Source organism: Hemitrygon akajei, chromosome 5 (assembly GCF_048418815.1).
Source record: "Hemitrygon akajei chromosome 5, sHemAka1.3, whole genome shotgun sequence".
NCBI lineage: Eukaryota > Metazoa > Chordata > Chondrichthyes > Myliobatiformes > Dasyatidae > Hemitrygon > Hemitrygon akajei.
Genome location: NC_133128.1, coordinates 117,795,097 through 117,816,930, shown reverse-complemented (window position 1 = coordinate 117,816,930; position 21,834 = coordinate 117,795,097). Strand labels below are relative to the sequence as shown.

The 21,834-nt window shown below is 42.5% G+C and overlaps 2 protein-coding genes across 2 annotated transcripts; both read right to left on the bottom strand.

The window, feature by feature from the left end:
• Positions 1-2,271: 2,271 nt before the first annotated feature.
• On the bottom strand, positions 2,272-9,071 carry LOC140727235 (interferon tau-3-like). The gene is made up of 4 exons (XM_073044500.1): positions 9,012-9,071; positions 8,155-8,244; positions 2,485-2,724; positions 2,272-2,370 (listed from the first exon to the last, which is right to left on the bottom strand). Exons 1-4 carry the CDS (start codon positions 9,069-9,071, stop codon positions 2,272-2,274), a joined length of 489 nt encoding a protein of 162 aa, XP_072900601.1.
• A 5,334-nt stretch (positions 9,072-14,405) lies between these two features.
• On the bottom strand, positions 14,406-21,309 carry LOC140727358 (interferon tau-3-like). Its single transcript, XM_073044634.1, has 4 exons — positions 21,215-21,309; positions 20,359-20,448; positions 14,696-14,935; positions 14,406-14,581 (listed from the first exon to the last, which is right to left on the bottom strand). Exons 1-4 carry the CDS (start codon positions 21,272-21,274, stop codon positions 14,483-14,485), a joined length of 489 nt encoding a protein of 162 aa, XP_072900735.1. The 5' UTR covers positions 21,275-21,309; the 3' UTR covers positions 14,406-14,482.
• Positions 21,310-21,834: the final 525 nt, after the last annotated feature.

Sequence of the window (21,834 nt, the reverse complement as noted above, 5' to 3'; positions counted from 1 at the left end):
ACCTCGGCCCTTCTAGTCTGTGCCGAACGCTTACTCTCACCCAGTCCCACTGGCCTGTACTCAGCCCATAAATCTCCATTCCTTTCCTGTCCATATACCTATCCAATTTTACTTTAAATGGCAATACCGAACCTGCCTCTACCACTTCTACTGGAAGCTCATTTCACACAGCTACCACTCTCTGAGTAAAGAATATAAACCCCTATCAGCTCTCCCTCCCAGCCTATGCTGCTCCAAAGTAAACAACCCAAGTTTGTTCAGCCTCTCATGATAGCACATGCCCTCTAAACCAGGCAACATCCTGGTAAACCTCTTCTGCACCCTCTCGAAAGCTTCAACATCCTTCCTATTGTGGGGTGACCAGAACTGGATGCAAAACACCAGAGGTTGCCTAACAAGAGTCTATAAAGTTGCAACATAACCTCTTGACCTTTGAGCTCAATGCCACGACTAATAAAAACAAGTACTGTATCCCATAAGCCTTCTTAACCACATTATCGACCTGTGTCCCATTCCTGCCTGCACTACCTTGGAGGTCCTTCTCCTCAGCCTCTTTCCTAACTCTATCTACTCACTGCACAGGACTTTTTTTTGTAAAGTATGTTTGCTAACTTCTGTTTGTAATGTTTATAATATGCTGTGCTGTTCTTGCAAAAAAAAAGCTAATTTTCATGGCATTTATAACCTGGGCACTGATGCTTCTGACAATAAACTTTAATTTAGAATTTATGATCCTGGATTCTAAAAGCACGTCAGTTCTCAATCCCAGTCCCATTCTGACCTAACTGCAGCCTCCTCCACTGCCACAGTGAGCCCGATATAAGCAAGAAGAGCCGTACGTTATCCTCCCTGACAGAGCTACTGCATGTGGCTTCGCTTTTAAAAAATGGGCCTGTGTTACACGCTCACTTCAGATTCAACACTTCCTCATTCAAAGGGAGAATATGAAGATGAAAACCAAGAACTTAAATCCAAGTATCATACAGGGAAGATAAAAATCAAGTCGAATCACTGTGAAGTGTACTCATATGCTGAGTGTGACATTGCAGGGGAAAGAATAAAGCGGGGGAAGTACCATAAACAAGATGTGAGAAGAAGAAATGTTATATTCTGTGAGGAGGATCAGCGTGCACAAAATTTGTATTCCAAAAATGTGAAACATTCAGAATAATTAACATGTAGTAACATCTTCACTGATTTTTTTTATTAAATGTAGAAATATATTATCCATTGCAATTCTCACAATAATAATAAATTAAAACTTTTCAGCTACATGTACATACTTTTAAAAATGATTACAATAAATACAGTATAAATAAATTAAGTTAACTTTATCTTCTAACCATTGGAAGAACAATCACATTATGCTCACTGAAGGTCAGTGATGAAATCAAGAGGAATGGTTTTGCAAACCACAACCTGTGCACTGAGTGTAGGTCAGAACATTCCCAATGCATATTCCCATTGCAAAAATGACAATTAGAGGAATAACTTTTGGGAAAACAAACGGAACTTTAAATAATTTACCTTTGAAAAGGGGCTGAAAACTACAACTCTCAGATTAAACTGATAACACTAGAGGATGCTGGACAGAAGACATCGCAAACTTTCATGTGCATGAAGTTATGAGAAACAAAATTCCACCCAGGATTAATTTTAGGTAGGGAACTAAAATGATGTCAACCATAACAGAGATAAGATGCAGAATGGCAGATAGAGTAAGAAGCTGTCCACTGTGCACCTTTTCCAGGAATGGATCATTGCATTACAGTAGCTGCCTGTCTTGATATGAATGGACAAGAATAGGATCATTCAGCAAATTCACATGTCATCACTGAGTAATACTACAAAAAATAAATTAATAAATTAATAATACAATAAATTAATTCAACACTGGATATGGAGAAAGACCCAGACATTATTCCTTCCACATCACTTGCCAAATGAAAATGTGTGATTAATATAGTTATATAATAAATAGTAAAAACAGAAAATACTGTAAACATGCACAGCTCAGACAACTGCTGAGTGGAGTGAACAACAGTTAGTGTTTCAAGTTTATGAGCATTGACTCGAGGAATTCACTCAGGTTTCTTCTGCACATGCACTGATTATTTGCACCAGTTGGGTTTTCCATTAACATTTCTAGCTTTTAGTTTAATTTATTTTTCAATGTAACATCAGTCTGTTCAGATATACTTTTCCTTGAAAGTTATTTTAAATAAATAGTCATAAATCTTGGCCCCTTATGAAATTGACTCTGGAAAATCTTCAGTGATCTCTGCTGATTTTTGCCATAATGAGAAGGAGCTGTTTCAAATGCGTCATGGTCTCAGTGCGGGTTGTCTCCCAGGCACAGTTGCTGAATCCCTAAAAGGGAGGACAAAAAGGCAAATGTACTCAATAGTGAAAAATTAGATAATGAACAAGTATAAAGTAGATAAATAAGTGTATTGGCAGGCACATGTTTTAATATCAATATACCTTCTGTTTCAGAAACTCTCTCAATTTCTGAAAGTATTTAAGAATTGTGGCATTCTTCCTTGGCCTGGACTCTGAGCCTGGTTTCCGGACACAGACATCCAGCACTCTGAGCTGCCGATCCAAGAGAAGCTGGAGGAGTTCCACTGAGCTCTGGACCCAGCTGACTGAGCTCAGGTTCATACTGTAGATCCTGCGGAGGTGATGCAGGGTCTGATGGACAATCCAGATCCGGTCCTGGGCCTGTGCAAAACACACATGGGGACATTATTAGGGTCGTGGTCTCACAAACATTTAGAATTAGAACAGAATGTTTATGAGTCTTAGTACAAGACAAAATCAAACATCAACTTAAAATATACAGACCGCAAATGGAGGGCTACTAACAACTGTGAATTGAAGGCCACGTCATTGGCAGTTTCCGTCTACAGCTAGAGATTTCAACAGGGAATGAGCAATGAACCACACGGATGAAGAAGAAGAAGACGCTTGACTGAATGAGGGAATGGCATCAATGCCACAGGATGCTACTTACACAGAGACTAGAGTCTGCTCTCCTTTCACCAGAAATAGTGAGGGGGAGAGTTTATAGAAATCAACAATCTCATAAAGGGGGGAATCAAGGAGGTGAAACAGACAGTCATCTGAATGGGTTGTTAAAAAGATTCAACAGTAACTTATAAAGACAGTGGCATAAATAGTTGCATGTTAACTTTGCAAACACTAGGAAAGCTGCAGATGCTGGAAATTCAAGCAACACACACAAAATGCTGGCGGAACACAGCAGGCCAGGCAGCACCTATAGGGAGAAGCACTGTCGACGTTTCGGGCCGAGACCCTTTGTCAGGACTAACTGAAAGGAAAGATAGTAAGAGATTTGAAAGTGGGAGGGGGAGAGGGAGATCCAAAATGATAGGAGAAGACCGGAGGGGGTGGGGTGGTTAAGAACTGGAAAGGTGATTGGCAAAAGGGATACAGAGCTGGAGAAGGGAAAGGATCATGGGACGGGAGGCCCAGGGAGAAAGAAAGGGGGAGGGGAACACCAGAGGGAGATGGAGAACAGGCAAAGAGTGATGGGCAGAGAGAGAAACAAAGAGTGGGTAAGAAAGGGAGGAGGGGCATTAACGGAAGGTAGAGAAATCAATGTTCATGCCATCAGGTTGGAGGCTACCCAGCCGGTATATAAGGTGTTGTTCCTCCAACCTGAGTGTGGCTTCATTTTGACAGTAGAGGAGGCCATGGATAGACGTATCAGAATGGGAATGGGACATGGAATTAAAATGTGTGGCCACTGGGAGATGCTGCTTACTCTGCACCTACACACCTATGCTCTGTCCACCAGAGAAAGCAGGATCTCCCAGTAGCCACACATTTTAGGTGAAGTGGTTAGGGGAATAGATGACAGGTGACTATGGGAATGGGAACTTTTTAGGGGTGTCTTGTAATGTGAGCTGAGGTGTCCTATGTCTGCACCCTGTGGTACCTGATGCCCAATGGCCATCACACATTTTTAAGATAAGCAGATCATAGGCATCTTCTACACTTCAGAACTTGAGTAGAGGCAAATAAAAGTCACAGAAAAAAAGGTTGCTGGGGTCCTCTCAGTCCATACCACCCATCAAGCAGCCACCTAAAGAAATCTCATTCAGAGTGATTGGGGCAGTGGTTGTAGAAGGGAGATGCAGCCTGGAGAGAAACTGCGAGGCAGGAGAGGCAGTTAGTCAATAGCAAAGAGTCAACCCTTTCATTTCTTCTACCAAAGTGCATGAGCTATACTTTCTGACACTGTATTCCATCTGCCATTTCTTTGCCCATTCTCCTAATCTGTCAAAGTCTTTCTGCAGCCTCCCTATTTCCTCAAAACCTCCTACCCCTCCACCTTCAAATTGCCTGCAAACTTTGCAACAAAGCCATCAATTCCATCATCTAAATCATTGATATATAACGTAAAAAGAATCGGTCCCCAACACAGACCTTTGTGGAACACCACTAGTCACCGGCAGCCAACCAGAAAAGGATCCCTTTATTCCCAGTCTTTGCCTCCTGCCAATCACCCATTGCTTTATCCATGCTAGAATTTTTCCGGTAATACCATGGACTCATAGCTGGTTAAGCAGCCTGATGTGTGGCACTTTGCCAAAGGCCTTCTGAAAATCCAAGTACACCACATCAACCAACTCTCCTTTGTCCATCCTGCTTGTTACTTCAAAAAATTATAACAGATTTATCAGGCAATATTTTCTCTTGAGGAAACCATGCTGATTATGGCAAGTATGCTAAGAACTCATCTTCTATAATTCGCTCCAACATCTTCCCAGGCACTGAGGTCAGTCTAACTGGCCTATAGTTTCTTTTCTTCTGCCTCTCTCCCTTCTTGAAGAGTGGAGTGGCATTTGCAAATTTTTAGTCTTCCAGAACCATTCCAGCATCTTGTAATTCTTGAAAGATCATTATAAATGCCACCACAATCTCTTCAGCCACCTCTTTCAGAACTCTGGGGTGTATATCATCTATCCCAGGTTACTTATCTACCTTCAGACCTTTCAGTTTCCCAAGAACCTTCTCTCTAGTCATGGTAACATCACACAATCTTCATGATCCCTGACACCTGGAACTTTTACCATACTGCTGGTGTCTTCCACAGTGAAGACTGATGCAAAATACTTACTCAGTTCATCCACCATTTCCCTGTCCCACATTACTATCCCTCCAGCATCGTTATCCGGTGGTCCAATATAGAACCATAGAACCATAGAACATTACAGCACAGAAACAGGCCCTTCAGCCCTTCTTGGCTGTGCTGAACCTTTTTTCTGCCTAGTCCCACTAACCTGCACCTGGACCATATCCCTCCGTACACCTCTCATCTATGTACCTGTCCAAGTTTTTCTTAAATGAGCCCGCATTTACCACTTCATCTGGCAGCTCATTCCACATTCCCATCACTCTCTGTGTGAAGAAGCTCCCCCCCCCCAATGTTCCCTGTACACTTTTCCCCCTTCACCCTTAACCCACGTCCTCTGGTTTTTTTCTCCCCTGGCCTCAGTGGAAAAAGCCTGCTTGCATTCATTCTGTCTATGCCCATCATAATTTTATATACCTCTATCAAATCTCCCCTCATTGTTCTATGCTCCAGGGAATAAAGTCCTGACCTATTCAACCTTCCTCTGTAATTCAGTTTCTCAAGTCCCAGCAGCATCCTTGTAAACATTCTCTGCACTCTTTCAACCTTATTAACATCACTCCTGTAATTAAGTAACCAAAACTGCTCACAATACTCCAAATTTGGCCTCACCAATGTCTTTTGCAACCTCACCATAACATTCTAACTCTTATACTCAATACTTTGACTTATAAAGGCCAATGTACCAAAAGATCTCTTTACAAACCTATCTATCTGTGATGCCACTTTAAGGGAATTATGTATCTGTATTCCCAGATTCCTCTGTTCTACTGCACTCCGCAGTGTCCTACCATTTACCTTGTATGTTCTATCTTGGTTTGTCCTTCCAAAGTGCAATACCTCACATTAAACTCCATCTGCCATTTTTCAGCCCATTTTTTCAGCTGGTCAAAATCCCTCTGCAAGCTTTGAAAACCTTCCTCACTGTCCAATACACCTCCAAACTTTGTATCATCAGCAAATTTGCTGATCCAATTTACCACATTATCATCAAGATCAATGATATAGATGACAAATAACAATGGACCCAGCACTGATCCCTGTGGCACACCACTAGTGACAGGCCTCCACTCAGAGTAACAGTCCTCCACAACCACTCTCTGACTTCTCCCATTGAGCCAACATCCAATCCAATTTACTACCTCACCATGTATACCTAGCGACTGAATCTTCCTAACTAACCTCCCATGTGGGACCTTGTCAAAGGCCTTACTGAAGTCCATGTAGACAACATCCACTGCCTTCCCTTCATCCACTCTCCTGTATCTCTTTATTGCACTTTATATATCTGGAGAAACTTTTGATCTCTTCTTTAATATTATTGGCTAGCTTATTTCTTATTCCATCTTTACCTTCTTAATGACTTTTTTAGTTGCCTTCTGTTAGTTTTTTAAAAGCTTCCCAATCCTCTAACTTCCCACCAATCTTTGTTCAATTATATACCTCTTTTTAGCTTTTATGTTGGCTTTGATTTCTCTTTTTTGCCACAGTTGTGTCATCTTTCCTTTAGAATACTACTTCCTCTTTGGGATGTAAATATCCTGGGCCTTCCAGATTGCTTCCAGAAATTCCAACCATTGCTGCTCTGCTGTCATCCCTGCCAGCTCTTTTCCAATTGATTTTGGCCAACTCCTCTCTCATGCCGCTGTAATTCCCTATACACCACTGTAATGTTGATACATCCGAAGCTTCTCCTTTTCAAATTTCAGGGTGAATTTTATCATATTATGATCATTTTCCCTGATAGGTTCTTTTACCTCGAGCTCTCTAATCAATTCTGGTCCTTTGCAAATCACCCTATCCAGAATAGCTGATACTAGTCAGCCCAACCACGAGCTGCTCTGAAAAGCCATCTCGTAGGGCCAGGCACTCGAGAAATTCTACCTCCTGTAATCTAACACCAGCCTGATTTTCCCAAACCACCTGTATATTGAAGACCCCCATGACTGTTGTAACATTGCCCTTTTGGCATGCATTTTCTATCCTCCATTGTAATTTGTAGGCCAGAACCTTACTGCTGTTTGGGGGTCTGTATACAACTCCCATCAGGGACTTTTTACCCTTGCAGATCCACAGCTCTATCCACAATGATGCAACTCCTTCTGACCCTATGCCACCTCTTTCTGAGTATTTACTGACTATGCCAGCTGGTAAACAAATCTCAGGATTGTAAATCGTGAAATATATCTATTTTGATAATAACTTTACTTGAACTTCGAACAGATATTGCGAGAGTTTCTGTCTTAAGATGTTTGTTCCAAATTCCATCTATGAATTGTGGATTTTTTCCTGCTATACTGTACTCCAAAGTTTTGCATTCAATCTATAACATTGGTCATAAAAGTCTCTTCCATGTGGAAAGTTTATTGATGTCTACAATCATAGAACCACGTGATATGGCACATCACTGTCCGGTCTCCTCTCAGCTTTTATCTCCTTGATACCGATGGGCCAGCTATAATGTAAAATAATTTAACGAGAAACCTCACAATTCTTCAGCGCAAGTCATTTAAAGTGAAGTAGGTGGTTCTATCACCAATGAAGCACGCGGGTAGTGTGATGATCTGAGAGGATGCAAGTATTTCCTGTGATCAACAGAACTCGCAATGTTACTGGGGGGTGGGGTAGAGAGAGGAACACACAGGGAGGGAGAGGAAAAAGTAGCAGAAGGTGATAAAGGTGGACGCGTTTATTTGTGACAGATGCATGTGAAATGATGAGAGGGAATTGGGTACAGAGAGTGAATTACCCGTGAGTGGGACAGAGAGAGAGGGGGGAGCAGTGTGATAATTGAAATGAGATCTATTCCGTGTGAATGGGGTCCTGAAACTCAGAGTGACAGAGTCAGAAAATGAGAGTGACATGGAGAGAAAGAATTCATATTCTGATATAGTCAAATTATTTGGATAAAGTTCGGATCCGATCCTTCGCATTACGTAACATAGTGTCTCGAATTAATGACATTAAAGTAAAATGCAGTGTTTACTCACATGAACCTCCGCCGAAAGTTTCACCAGCTCCAAGGGCTTCGTTTTCAACGACAGCCTCTCAGTCACACACTGTCGAGGGAGGCGGCCACCCTGAGACAGAAGATATCAACGTTACTGACAATCTCCACACACAGAAACACCGGAGAACAGACTCTTTGAAATCACCTGATCGGTAACAGCAAACAGCCCGGGGACTGTCAGGACCGGTCTCTGGGAGCGGGTTCAACTCACCATTTCTTTCAGTTCGCCCAGAGTCTCTGTGTTGAGAACTCGCAGTAACTGTAACCTCTCACAGCCCAGGGTCAGGGTCACGGTCAACAACAGCCACACACTGCAAACTCTCCAAACACGGCCCAATGCCATCTCCACCCAACACTGAATAAAGCACCGATCTGAGACCAGAATCAGCTCCGAAAACGGGTCTTGTTCGCCGAATGGAATTCTCGATATGGAAATGCCACGGCTTGTGATCCGGGAGCGAACGCCGGTGCTGTAGAGACCCGTGTCTGGGGATCGTGTTGTGAGCTCTCTCTCTGCCATGCTGCCGGATTTTATATCTTAAAATCCGAAAACGGGTGACATTCGAAAAGTGAAATGACTGCGGGATATTTGGGAACGCGTCGGGAGAGAGCGGTCTCCGCTCTGAAGTAAGGAATCTGAAAGCGGGAGAGTCCAGCTGCAGCGACGGGAAAATCCGCCACCGGAGAGAGCAGCAGCGCTCAGGCTCTTGGTGCGATCGTTCAGTTCGGGGGGTCCAAGGTGTTGTGGAGGGTGGGTCGAGTTTGGCAAGGGACGTGGTGGGGTGAGGACGTGACTGTGTCGGTGCATCCGTCGGGGCTGCATTTTATCAAGGTTACCGTAACACTGCATCTTTCAGCGCTGATCTTCTCTGTTACATCCAACTGCTGTGGTGCCATATCGCAGGGTGGTCAGTGCAGAGCGCCCGGGACACGTCCTTCTGGTGGCGACTGTGCTCGCTATGAAGATGGTCTGGTGTCTGGGTTCTTTACAGAAGACACTTCGGCGTTTCTTTCGTCTCCGGATCGGACGGCGATTCCGATGCCTGCTCTCTCTGCGGGTTAGTCTCCAGCTCAGCTTGCAGCTGCGCGGCAAATTCACCCGAAACTAAAGTGTCCCAGGGTAAAGGTGACGGTTCGTCACTTCCGAAAGTGGGCGTGTTAATCAACAGGAATGAATCGGCAATAAAACCTCAGAAGCGAGGACATCTACTTCCTGATTAAGTGCTGGAGTCCTCGGAACAGGGGGTTCTATCTCATTCGTATGGTTTTCGTCACTATCTAGCGCGGGAGTTCTCTGATATTACACTGGTTGAAGTATATATTCCCACCCCAGGCAGATGTCAAATTAACACCGGAGGGATTGAGCTCCGTGATTAACTGGCCTCCCCAATGCCTTCCTCAGTATCGAAGGGCACTTCAACCAGTTTAGCTTGAAGGAGCCTCTACCGAACTACTGCCAGCATGCACCGGTAACATCCAAGGACTCAACACACTCGACCACTGCGGGATGCAACAATGAAGAACACGCACCAGACCAGCATCCCTATTTTCTTAGTTGAAGGTGATTCAAAATGTCATCGAATACTCTGCCAAACTTCTGCAGAAACTGTGGAAACTCAATGCACAGGAATTCAAGAGGCTGCAGAGTGTAGTACGCTCGCCCAGTTTCGTCACTCTCCACACCATAAATGACATCGGCAAGAGACAGTGCCCCAGGAAAGCAACATCCATTATAAACGTTCCCACGAGGCAGAAACTAGAGGAGCCAGAAGACTCACATCTCAAAGCTCTTCAGCAGCTTCTTCCCCACTGTCTCGGGGTCCTGTACCGACCTGAAATACCCTAACACGACCTCGATTTAACTTGCACAACTTACTTGTGTAGTTATGTCTACTTTCCTTATTTCGTAACTTGTGTATAATTTATGTTACTGTAAATTTACAGAACATAGAACAGTACAGCACAGGAACAGGCCCTTCGGCCCACAATGTTGTATCGAGGCAGCTGAAAAATAAATTAAAAACGAATCCCTCCTACCTCCATCTTCCTCATATCCACGTCCATGTGCTTATCTAAACGTCTCTTTAAAAGCCTCTATTACCATAGAGGCAGCACATTCCAGGCATCTACCACTTCCAAAGTAAAAAAAAACTTACCTCTCGGTTCCCCTTTGAACCTACCCCGACCCACCTTCAATGCATGCCCTCTGGTATTAGATATTTCTACCCTGGGAGAAAAAAGATACTCCCTGTCTACTCTACCTATGCATTTCATCATCATATAACCATATAACAATTACAGCACGGAAACAAGCCACCTCGGCCCTTCTAGTCTGTGCCGAACGCTTACTCTTCACCCAGTCCCACTGGCCTGTACTCAGCCCATAAATCTCCATTCCTTTCCTGTCCATATACCTATCCAATTTTACTTTAAATGACAATACCGAACCTGCCTCTACAACTTCTACTGGAAGCTCATTCCACACAGCTACCACTCTCTGAGTAAAGAATATAATCCCCTATCAGCTCTCCCTCCCAGCCTATGCTGTTCCAAAGTAAACAACCCAAGTTTGTTCAGCCTCTCATGATAGCACATGCCCTCTAAACCAGGCAACATCCTGGTAAACCTCTTCTGCACCCTCTCGAAAGCTTCAACATCCTTCCTATTGTGGGGTGACCAGAACTGTATGCAATACACTCACTGGGAGAAGAAGTTTTTCCTTAACTCTGTCCTAAATGACCTACCCCTTATTCTCAAACCATGCCCTCTGGTACTGGACTCTCCCAGCATCTGGAACATATTTCCTGCCTCTATCTTGTCCAATCCCTTAATAATCTTATATGTTTCAATCAGATCCCCTCTCAATCTCCTTAATTCCAGTGTCTAACAAGAGTCTATAAAGTTGCAACATAACCTCTTGACCTTTGAACTCAATGCCACGAATAATAAAAACAAGTACTGTATCCCATAAGCCTTCTTTTTTAACTTTTTTATTGTGTTTTCAAATAGTTACAGAATAAAAGTATGCGATAAAGAAAATATGTGTTACCCACCCACCTCCCCTTTACCCCTCCCCCCTAACATCCCCACTGAAAGAAAAAAGAAAGAAAGAAAGAAAAAAAAGGAATGCCTGGATATTAGAAGATCTCCACATGCTCCACGGAGTTCGTAATAACTTTAGTATATATATTTATTTCTTTCCCCAAGTAACCAATTATTTCATCTTCGGAGCGCCTATATATTTAATCCTGTCTTTTGTAAATAAGGGCGCCACATTTTCAAAAATGTTTCATATTTATCTCTTAAATTATAAGTAATTTTTTCAGGTGGAATACAGCCATAAATTTCTTTCTTCCAACGATCTATACTTAAATATGTATCCGTTTTCCAAGTAACTGCAATAGCTTTTTTGGCTACTGCCAATGCAATTTTTATAAATTCTTTCTGATATTTATTCAATTTGGATATCGGTTTTATCCCTTCAGTATCACCTAGTAAAAGTAGTATTGGATTATGTGGAAGTTGTATTCCAATAATTTGTTCCAGTAAAGCTCTTAAATTTGTCCAAAAAGGTTGAATTTTAGAACAAGACCAAGTAGAATGTAAAAAAGTACCAATTTCTTGGTTACATCGGAAACACTGATCAGATAAATTTGGGTTTAATTTATTTCTTTTTTGTGGTGTAATATATAGTTGATGTAAAAAATTGTATTGCACTAATCTTAATCGGACATTTATTGTATTTGTCATACTCTCAAGACATATTCTTGACCAATTTTTTTCTTCAATTTTAATATTCAAATCACTTTCCCATTTTTGTCTTGACTTATGGACTCCTTGTTTAATTGCCTGTTTTTGAATCAAATTATACATACAAGAGATAATTTTTTTAGTCTTTCCTTTTTGAATTAAAGTTTCTATTTCATTGGGTTTCGGTAATAACATTGTTTGACCTAACTTTTCTCTTAAATAAGCCCTTAGTTGAAAGTAACAAAAAAGAGTGTTGTTTGATACTTTATATTTATTCTTTAATTGATCGAATGACATTAATATACCTCCTTCAAAACAGTCTCCTATATATCTAATCCCTTGTTGAAACCAATTATATAAAAGTTGATTATCCATTGTAAAAGGAATAAGTCTATTTTGAATTAAAGATCTCTTTGTTAATAAGGATTCTTTGTCTCATCGTCAACATTTATCTTATTCCATAAATCAATCAAATGTATTAATATAGGAGATTCTTTCTTTTCCCGTATCCATTTAGATTCCCAGTTATATATAAAGTCTTCTGGTATGTTTTCTCCTACTTTATCTCGTTCTATTCTGATCCATGCCAGTTTATCTTTCTCAAAAGAAGATGCAATAAATCTAAGTTGATTTGCTTTATAATAATTATTAAAATTTGGAAGTTGTAACCCTCTGAGCTCAAATTTCCATGTCAATTTTTCCAATGATATTCTTGACATCTTACCTTTCCAAAGAAACATCCTCACATATTTATTCCCATAAGCCTTCTTAACCACCTTATCGACCTGTGTCCCATTCCTGCCTGCACTACCTTGGAGGTCCTTCTCCTCAGCCTCTTTCCTAACTCTATATACTCACTGCACAGGACTACTTTTTTTTGTAAATTATGTTTGCTAACTTCTGTTTGTAATGTTTATAAGATGCTGTGCTGTTCTTGCAAAAAAAAAGCTATTTTTCATGGCATTTATAACCTGGGCACTGATGCTTCAGACAATAAACTTTAATTTAGAATTTATGATCCTGGATTCTAAAAGCACGTCAGTTCTCAATCCCAGTCCCATTCTGACCTAACTGCAGCCTCCTCCACTGCCACAGTGAGCCCGATATAAGCAAAAAGAGCCATACGTTATCCTCCCTGACAGTGCTACTGCATGTGGCTTCTGCTTTTAACAAATGGGCCTGTGTTACACGCTCACTTCAGATTCAACACTTCCTCATTCAAAGGGAGAATATGAAGATGAAAACCAAGAACTTAAATCCAAGTATCATACAGGGAAGATAAAAATCAAGTCAAATCACTGTGAAGTGTACTCATATGCTGAGTGTGACATTGCAGGGGAAAGAATAAAGCGGGGGAAGTACCTATAACAAGGTGTGAGAAGAAGAAATGTTATATTCTGTGAGGAGGATCAGCGTGCACAAAATTTGTATTCCAAAAATGTGAAATATTCAGAATAATTAACATGTAGTAACATCTTCACTGATTTTTTTTATTAAATGTAGAAATATATTATCCATTGCAATTCTCACAATAATAATAAATTAAAACTTTTCAGCTACATGTACATACTTTTAAAAATGATCACAATAAATACAGTATAAATAAATTAAGTTAACTTTATCTTCTAACCATTGGAAGAACAATCACATTATGCTCACTGAAGGTCAGTGATGAAATCAAGAGGAATGGTTTTGCAAACCACAACCTGTGCACTGAGTGTAGGTCAGAACATTCCCTATGCATATTCCCATTGCAAAAATGACAATTAGAGGAATAATTTTTGGGAAAACGAACGGAACTTTAAACAATTTACCTTTGAAAAGGGGCTGAAACCTACAACTCTCAGATTAAACTGATAACACTAGAGGATGCTGGACAGAAGACATCGCAAACTTTCATGTGCATGAAGTTATGAGAAACAAAATTCCACCCAGGATTAATTTTAGGTAGGGAACTAAAATGATGTAAACCATAACAGAGATAAGATGCAGAATGGCAGATAGAGTAAGAAGCTGTCCACTGTGCACCTTTTCCAGGAATGGATCATTGCATTACAGTAGCTGCCTGTCTTGATATGAATGGACAAGAATAGGATCATTCAGCAAATTCACATGTCATCACTGAGTAATACTACAAAAAATAAATTAATAAATTAATAATACAATAAATTAATTCAACACTGGATATGGAGAAAGACCCAGACATTATTCCTTCCACATCACTTGCCAAATGAAAATGTGTGATTAATATAGTTATATAATAAATAGTAAAAACAGAAAATACTGTAAACATGCACAGCTCAGACAACTGCTGAGTGGAGTGAACAACAGTTAGTGTTTCAACTTTATGAGCATTGACTCGAGGAATTCACTCAGGTTTCTTCTGCACATGCACTGATTATTTGCACCAGTTGGGTTTTCCATTAACATTTCTAGCTTTTAGTTTAATTTATTTTTCAATGTAACATCAGTCTGTTCAGATATACTTTTCCTTGAAAGTTATTTTAAATAAATAGTCATAAATCTTGGTCCCTTATGAAATTGACTCTGGAAAATCTTCAGTGATCTCTGCTGATTTTTGCCATAATGAGAAGGAGCTGTTTCAAATTCGTCATGGTCTCAGTGCGGGTTGTCTCCCAGGCACAGTTGCTGAATCCCTAAAAGGGAGGACAAAAAGGCAAATGTACTCAATAGTGAAAAATTAGATAATGAACAAGTATAAAGTAGATAAATAAGTGTATTGGCAGGCACATGTTTTAATATCAATGTACCTTCTGTTTCAGAAACTCTCTCAATTTCTGAAAGTATTTAAGAATTGTGGCATTCTGCCTTGGCCTGGACTTTGAGCCTGGTTTCCGGACACAGACATCCAGCACTCTGAGCTGCCGATCCAAGAGAAGCTGGAGGAGTTCCACTGAGCTCTGGACCCAGCTGACTGAGCTCAGGTTCATACTGTAGATCCTGCGGAGGTGATGCAGGGTCTGATGGACAATCCAGATCCGGTCCTGGGCCTGTGCAAAACATACATGGGAACATTAGTAGGGCCGTGGTCTATCAAACGTTTAGAATTAGAACAGAATGTTTATGAGTCTTAGTACAAGACAAAATCAAACATCAACTTAAAATATACAGGCCGCAAATGGAGGGCTACTAACAACTGTGAATTGAAGGCCACATCATTGGCAGTTTCCGTCTACAGCTAGAGATTTCAACAGGGAATGAGCAATGAACCACACGGATGAAGAAGAAGAAGACGCTTGACTGAATGAGGGAATGGCATCAATGCCACAGGATGCTACTTACACAGAGACTAGAGTCTGCTCTCCTTTCACCAGAAATAGTGAGGGGGAGAGTTTATAGAAATCAACAATCTCATAAAGGGGGGAATCAAGGAGGTGAAACAGACAGTCGTCTGAATGGGTTGTTAAAAAGATTAAACAGTAACTTATAAAGACAGTGGCATAAACATTTGCATGTTAACTTTGCAAACACTAGGAAAGCTGCAGATGCTGGAAATTCAAGCAACACACACAAAATGCTGGTGGAACACAGCAGGCCAGGCAGCATCTATAGGGAGAAGCACTGTCGACGTTTCGGGCCGAGACCCTTTGTCAGGACTAACTGAAAGGAAAGATAGTAAGAGATTTGAAAGTGGGAGGGGGAGAGGGAGATCCAAAATGATAGGAGAAGACCGGAGGGGGTGGGGTGAAGCTAAGAGCTGGAAAGGTGATTGGCAAAAGGGATACAGAGCTGGAGAAGGGAAAGGATCATGGGACGGGAGGCCTAGGGAGAAAGAAAGGGGGAGGGGAACACCAGAGGGAGATGGAGAACAGGCAAAGAGTGATGGGCAGAGAGAGAAACAAAGAGTGGGTAAGAAAGGGAGGAGGGGCATTAACGGAAGGTAGAGAAATCAATGTTCATGCCATCAGGTTGGAGGCTACCCAGCCGGTATATAAGGTGTTGTTCCTCCAACCTGAGTGTGGCTTCATTTTGACAGTAGAGGAGGCCATGGATAGACGTATCAGAATGGGAATGGGACATGGAATTAAAATGTGTGGCCACTGGGAGATGCTGCTTACTCTGCACCTACACACCTATGCTCTGTCCACCTGAGAAAGCAGGATCTCCCAGTAGCCACACATTTTAGGTGAAGTGGTTAGGGGAATAGGTGACAGGTGACTATGGGAATGGGAACTTTTTAGGGGTGTCTTGTAATGTGAGCTGAGGTGTCCTATGTCTGCACCCTGTGGTACCTGATGCCCAATGGCCATCACACATTTTTAAGATAAGCAGATCATAGGCATCTTCTACACTTCAGAACTTGAGTAGAGGCAAATAAAAGTCACTGAAAAAAAGGTGCTGGGGTGCTCTCAGTCCATACCACCCATCAAGCAGCCACCTAAAGAAATCTCATTCAGAGTGATTGGGGCAGTGGTTGTAGAAGGGAGATGCAGCCTGGAGAGAAACTGCGAGGCAGGAGAGGCAGTTAGTCAATAGCAAAGAGTCAACCCTTTCATTTCTTCTACCAAAGTGCATGAACTATACTTTCTGACACTGTATTCCATCTGCCATTTCTTTGCCCATTCTCCTAATCTGTCAGTCTTTCTGCAGCCTCCCTATTTCCTCAAAACTTCCTACCCCTCCACCTTCAAATTGCCTGCAAACTTTGCAACAAAGCCATCAATTCCATCATCTAAATCATTGATATATAACGTAAAAAGAATCGGTCCCCAACACAGACCTTTCTGGAACACCACTAGTCACCGGCAGCCAACCAGAAAAGGATCCCTTTATTCCCAGTCTTTGCCTCCTGCCAATCACCCATTGCTTTATCCATGCTAGAATTTTTCCTGTAATACCATGGGCTCATAGCTGGTTAAGCAGCCTCATGTGTGGCACTTTGCCAAAGGCCTTCTGAAAATCCAAGTACACCACATCAACCAACTCTCCTTTGTCCATCCTGCTTGTTACTTCAAAAAATTGTAACAGATTTATCAGACAATATTTTCTCTTGAGGAAACCATGCTGATTATGGCAAGTACGCTAAGACCTCATCTTCTATAATTCGCTCCAACATCTTCCCAGGCACTGAGGGCAGTCTGACTGGCCTATAGTTTCTTTTCTTCTGCCTCTCTCCCTTCCTGAAGAGTGGAGTGGCATTTGCAAATTTTTAGTCTTCCAGAACCATTCCAGCATCTTGTGATTCTTGAAAGATCATTATAAATGCCACCACAATCTCTTCAGCCACCTTTTTCAGAACTCTGGGGTGTATATCATCTAGCCCAGGTTACTTATCTACCTTCAGACCTTTCAGTTTCCGAAGAACCTTCTCTCTAGTCCTGGTAACATCACACAATCTTCATGATCCCTGACACCTGGAACTTTTACCATACTGCTGGTGTCTTCCACAGTGAAGACTGATGCAAAATACTTACTCAGTTCATCCGCCATTTCCCTGTCCCACATTACTATCCCTCCAGCATCGTTTTCCGGTGGTCCAATATAGAACCATAGAACCATAGAACATTACAGCACAGAAACAGGCCCTTCAGCCCTTCTTGGCTGTGCTGAACCTTTTTTCTGCCTAGTCCCACTAAACTGCACCCTGACCATATCCCTCCGTACACCTCTCATCTATGTACCTGTCCAAGTTTTTCTTAAATGAGACGGCATTTACCACTTCATCTGGCAGCTCATTCCACACTCCCATCACTCTCTGTGTGAAGAAGCTCCCCACCCACCCCCAATGTTCCCTGTACACTTTTCCCCCTTCACCCTTAACACAAGTCCTCTGGTTTTTTTCTCCCCTGCCCTCAGTGGAAAAAGCCTGCTTGCATTCATTCTATCTATGCCCATCATAATTTTATATACCTCTATCAAATCTCCCCTCATTCTTCTATGCTCCAGGGAATAAAGTCCTGACCTATTCAACCTTCCTCTGTAATTCAGCTTCTCAAGTCCCAGCAGCATCCTTGTAAAGCTTCTCTGCACTCTTTCAACCTTATTAACATCACTCCTGTAATTAAGTAACCAAAACTGCTCACAATACTACAAATTTGGCCTCACCAATGTCTTTTGCAACCTCACCATAACATTCCAACTCTTATACTCAATACTTTGACTTATAAAGACCAATGTACCAAAAGCTCTCTTTACGACCCTATCTACCGGTGATGCCACTTTAAGGGAATTATGTATCTGTATTCCCAGATCCCTCTGTTCTACTGCACTCCGCAGTGTCCTACCATTTACCTTGTATGTTCTATCTTGGTTTGTCCTTCCAAAGTGCAATACCTCACAGTAAACTCCATCTGCCATTTTTCAGCCCATTTTTTCAGCTGGTCAAAATCCCTCTGCAAGCTTTGAAAACCTTCCTCACTGTCTAATACACCTCCAATCTTTGTATCATCAGCAAATTTGCTGATCCAATTTACCACATTATCATCCAGATCAATGATATAGATGACAAATAACAATGGACCCAGCACTGATCCCTGTGGCACACCACTAGTGACAGGCCTCCACTCAGAGTAGCAATCCTCTACTACCACTCTCTGACTTCTCCCATTGAGCCAACGTCCAATCCAATTTACTACCGCACCATGTATACCTAGCGACTGAATCTTCCTAACTAACCTCCCTTGCGGGACCTTGTCAAAGGCCTTACTGAAGTCCATGTAGCCAACATCCACAGCCTTCCCTTCATCCACTCTCCTGTCTCTCTTTATTGCACTTTATATATCTGGAGAAACTTTTGATCTCTTCTTTAATATTATTGGCTAGCTTATTTCTTATTCCATCTTTACCTTCTTAATGACTTTTTTAGTTTCCTTCTGTTAGTTTTTTAAAAGCTTCCCAATCCTCTAACTTCCCACCAATCTTTGTGCAATTATATGCCCTCTTTTTGGCTTTTATGTTGGCTTTGATTTCTCTTTTTCGCCACAGTTGTGTCATCTTTCCTTTAGAATACTACTTCCTCTTTGGGATGTATATATCCTGGGCCTCCCAGATTGCTTCCAGAAATTCCAACCATTGCTGCTCTGCTGTCATCCCTGCCAGCTCTTTTCCAATCGATTTTGGCCAAATGCTCTCTCATGCTGCTGTAATTCCCTATACACCACTGTAATGCTGATACATCCGAAGCTTCTCCTTTTCAAATTTCAGGGTGAATTTTATCATATTATGATCATTTTCCCTGATAGGTTCTTTTACCTCGAGCTCTCTAATCAATTCTGGTCCTTTGCAACTCACCCTATCCAGAATAGCTGATACTAGTCAGCCCAACCACGAGCTGCTCAGAAAAGCCATCTCGTAGGGCCAGGCACTCGAGAAATTCTACCTCCTGTAATCTAACACCAACCTGATTTTCCCAAACTCCCTGTATATTGAAGACCCCCATGACTGTTGTAACATTGCCCTTTTGGCATGCATTTTCTATCCTCCATTGTAATTTGTAGGCCAGAACCGTACTGCTGTTTGGGGGTCTGTATACAACTCCCATCAGGGACTTTTTACCCTTGCAGATCCACAGCTCTATCCACAATGATGCAACTCCTTCTGACCCTATGCCACCTCTTTCTGAGTATTTACTGACTATGCCAGCAGGTAAACAAATCTCAGGATTGTAAATCGTGAAATATATCTATTTTGATAATAACTTTACTTGAACTTCGAACAGATATTGCGAGAGTTTCTGTCTTAAGATGTTTGTTCCAAATTCCATCTATGAATTTGTGGATTTTTTCCTGCTATCCTGTACTCCAAAGTTTTGCATTCAATCTATAACATTGGTCATAAAAAATCTCTTCCATGTGGAAAGTTTATGGATGTCTACAATCATAGAACCACGTGATATGGCACATCACTGTCCGGTCTGCTCTCAGCTTTTATCTCCTTGATACCGATGGGCCAGCTATCATGTAAAATAATTTAACGAGAAACCTCACAATTCTTCAGCGCAAGTCATTTAAAGTGAAGTAGGTGGTTCCATCACCAATGAAGCACGCGGATAGTGTGATGATCTGAGAGGATGCAAGTATTTCCTGTGATCAACAGAACTCGCAATGTTACTGGGGGGTGGGGTAGAGAGAGGAACACACAGGGAGGGAGAGGAAAAAGTAGCAGAAGGTGATAAAGGTGGACGCGTTTATTGGTGACAGAGCTTGTGAAATGATGAGAGGGAATTGGGTACAGAGAGTGAATTACCCGTGAGTGGGACAGAGAGAGAGGGGGGAGCAGTGTGATAACTGAAATGAGATCTATTCCGTGTGAATGGGGTCCTGAAACTCAGAGTGACAGAGTCAGAAAATGAGAGTGACATGGAGAGAAAGAATTCATATTCTGATATAGTCAAATTATTTGGATAAAGTTCGGATCCGATCCTTCGCATTGTCTCGAATTAATTACATTAAAGTAAAATGCAGTGTTTACTCACAAGAACCTCCGCCGAAAGTTTCACCAGCTCCAAGGGCTTGGTTTTCAACGACAGCCTCTCAGTCACACACTGTCGAGGGAGGCGGCCACCCTGAGACAGAAGATATCAACGTTACTGACAATCCCCACACACAGAAACACCGGAGAACAGACTCTTTGAAGTCACCTGATCGGTAACAGCAAACAGCCCGGGACTGTCAGGACCGGTCTCTGGGAGCGGGTTCAACTCACCATTTCTTTCAGTTCGCCCAGAGTCTCTGTGTTGAGAACTCGCAGTAACTGTAACCTCTCACAGCCCAGGGTCAGGGTCACGGTCAACAACAGCCACACACTGCAAACTCTCCAAACACGGCCCAATGCCATCTCCACCCAACACTGAATAAAGCACCGATCTGAGACCAGAATCAGCTCCGAAAACGGGTCTTGTTCGCCGAATGGAACTCTCGATATGGAAATGCCACGGCTTGTGATCCGGGAGCGGACGCCGGTGCTGCCGAGACCCGTGTCTGGGGATCGTGTTGTGAGCTCTCTCTCTGCCATGCTGCCGGATTTTATATCTTAAAATCCGAAAACGGGTGACATTCGAAAAGTGAAATGATTGCGGGATATTTGGGAACGTGTCGGGAGAGGGCGGTCTCCGCTCTGAAGTAAGGAATCTGAAAGCGGGAGAGTCCAGCTGCAGCGACGGGAAAATCCGCCACCGGAGAGAGCTGCAGCGCTCAGGCTCTTGGTGCGTTCGTTCAGTTCGGGGGGTCCAAGGTGTTGTGGAGGGTGGGTCGAGTTTGGCAAGGGACGTGGTGGGGTGAGGACGTGACTGTGTCGGTGCATCCGTCGGGGCTGCATTTTATCAGGATTACCGTAACACTGCATCTTTCAGCGCTGATCTTCTCTGTTACATCCAACTGCAGTGGTGCCATATCGCAGGGTGGTCAGTGCAGAGCGCCCGGGACACGTCCTTCTGGTGGCGACTGTGCTCGCTATGAAGATGGTCTGGTGTCTGGGTTCTTTACAGAAAACACTTCGGCGTTTCTTTCGTCTCCGGATCGGAAGGCGATTCCGATGCCTGCTCTCTCTCTGCGGGTTAGTCTCCAGCTCAGCTTGCAGCTGCGCGGCAAATTCACCCGAAACTAAAGTGTCCCAGGGTAAAAGTGACGGTTCGTCACTTCCGAAAGTGGGCGTGTTAATCAACAGGAATGGATCGGCAATAAAACTTCAGAAGCGAGGACATCTACTTCCTGATTAAGTGCTGGAGTCCTCGGAGCAGGGGGTTCTATCTCATTCGTATGGTTTTCGTCACTATAGCGCGGGAGTTCTCTGATATTACACTGGTTGAAGTATATATTCCCACCCCAGGCAAATGTCAAATTAACACCGGAGGGTTTGAGCTCCGTGATTAACTGGCCTCCCCAATGCCTTCCTCAGTATCGAAGGGCACTTCAACCAGTTTAGCTTGAAGGAGCCTCTACCGAACTACTGC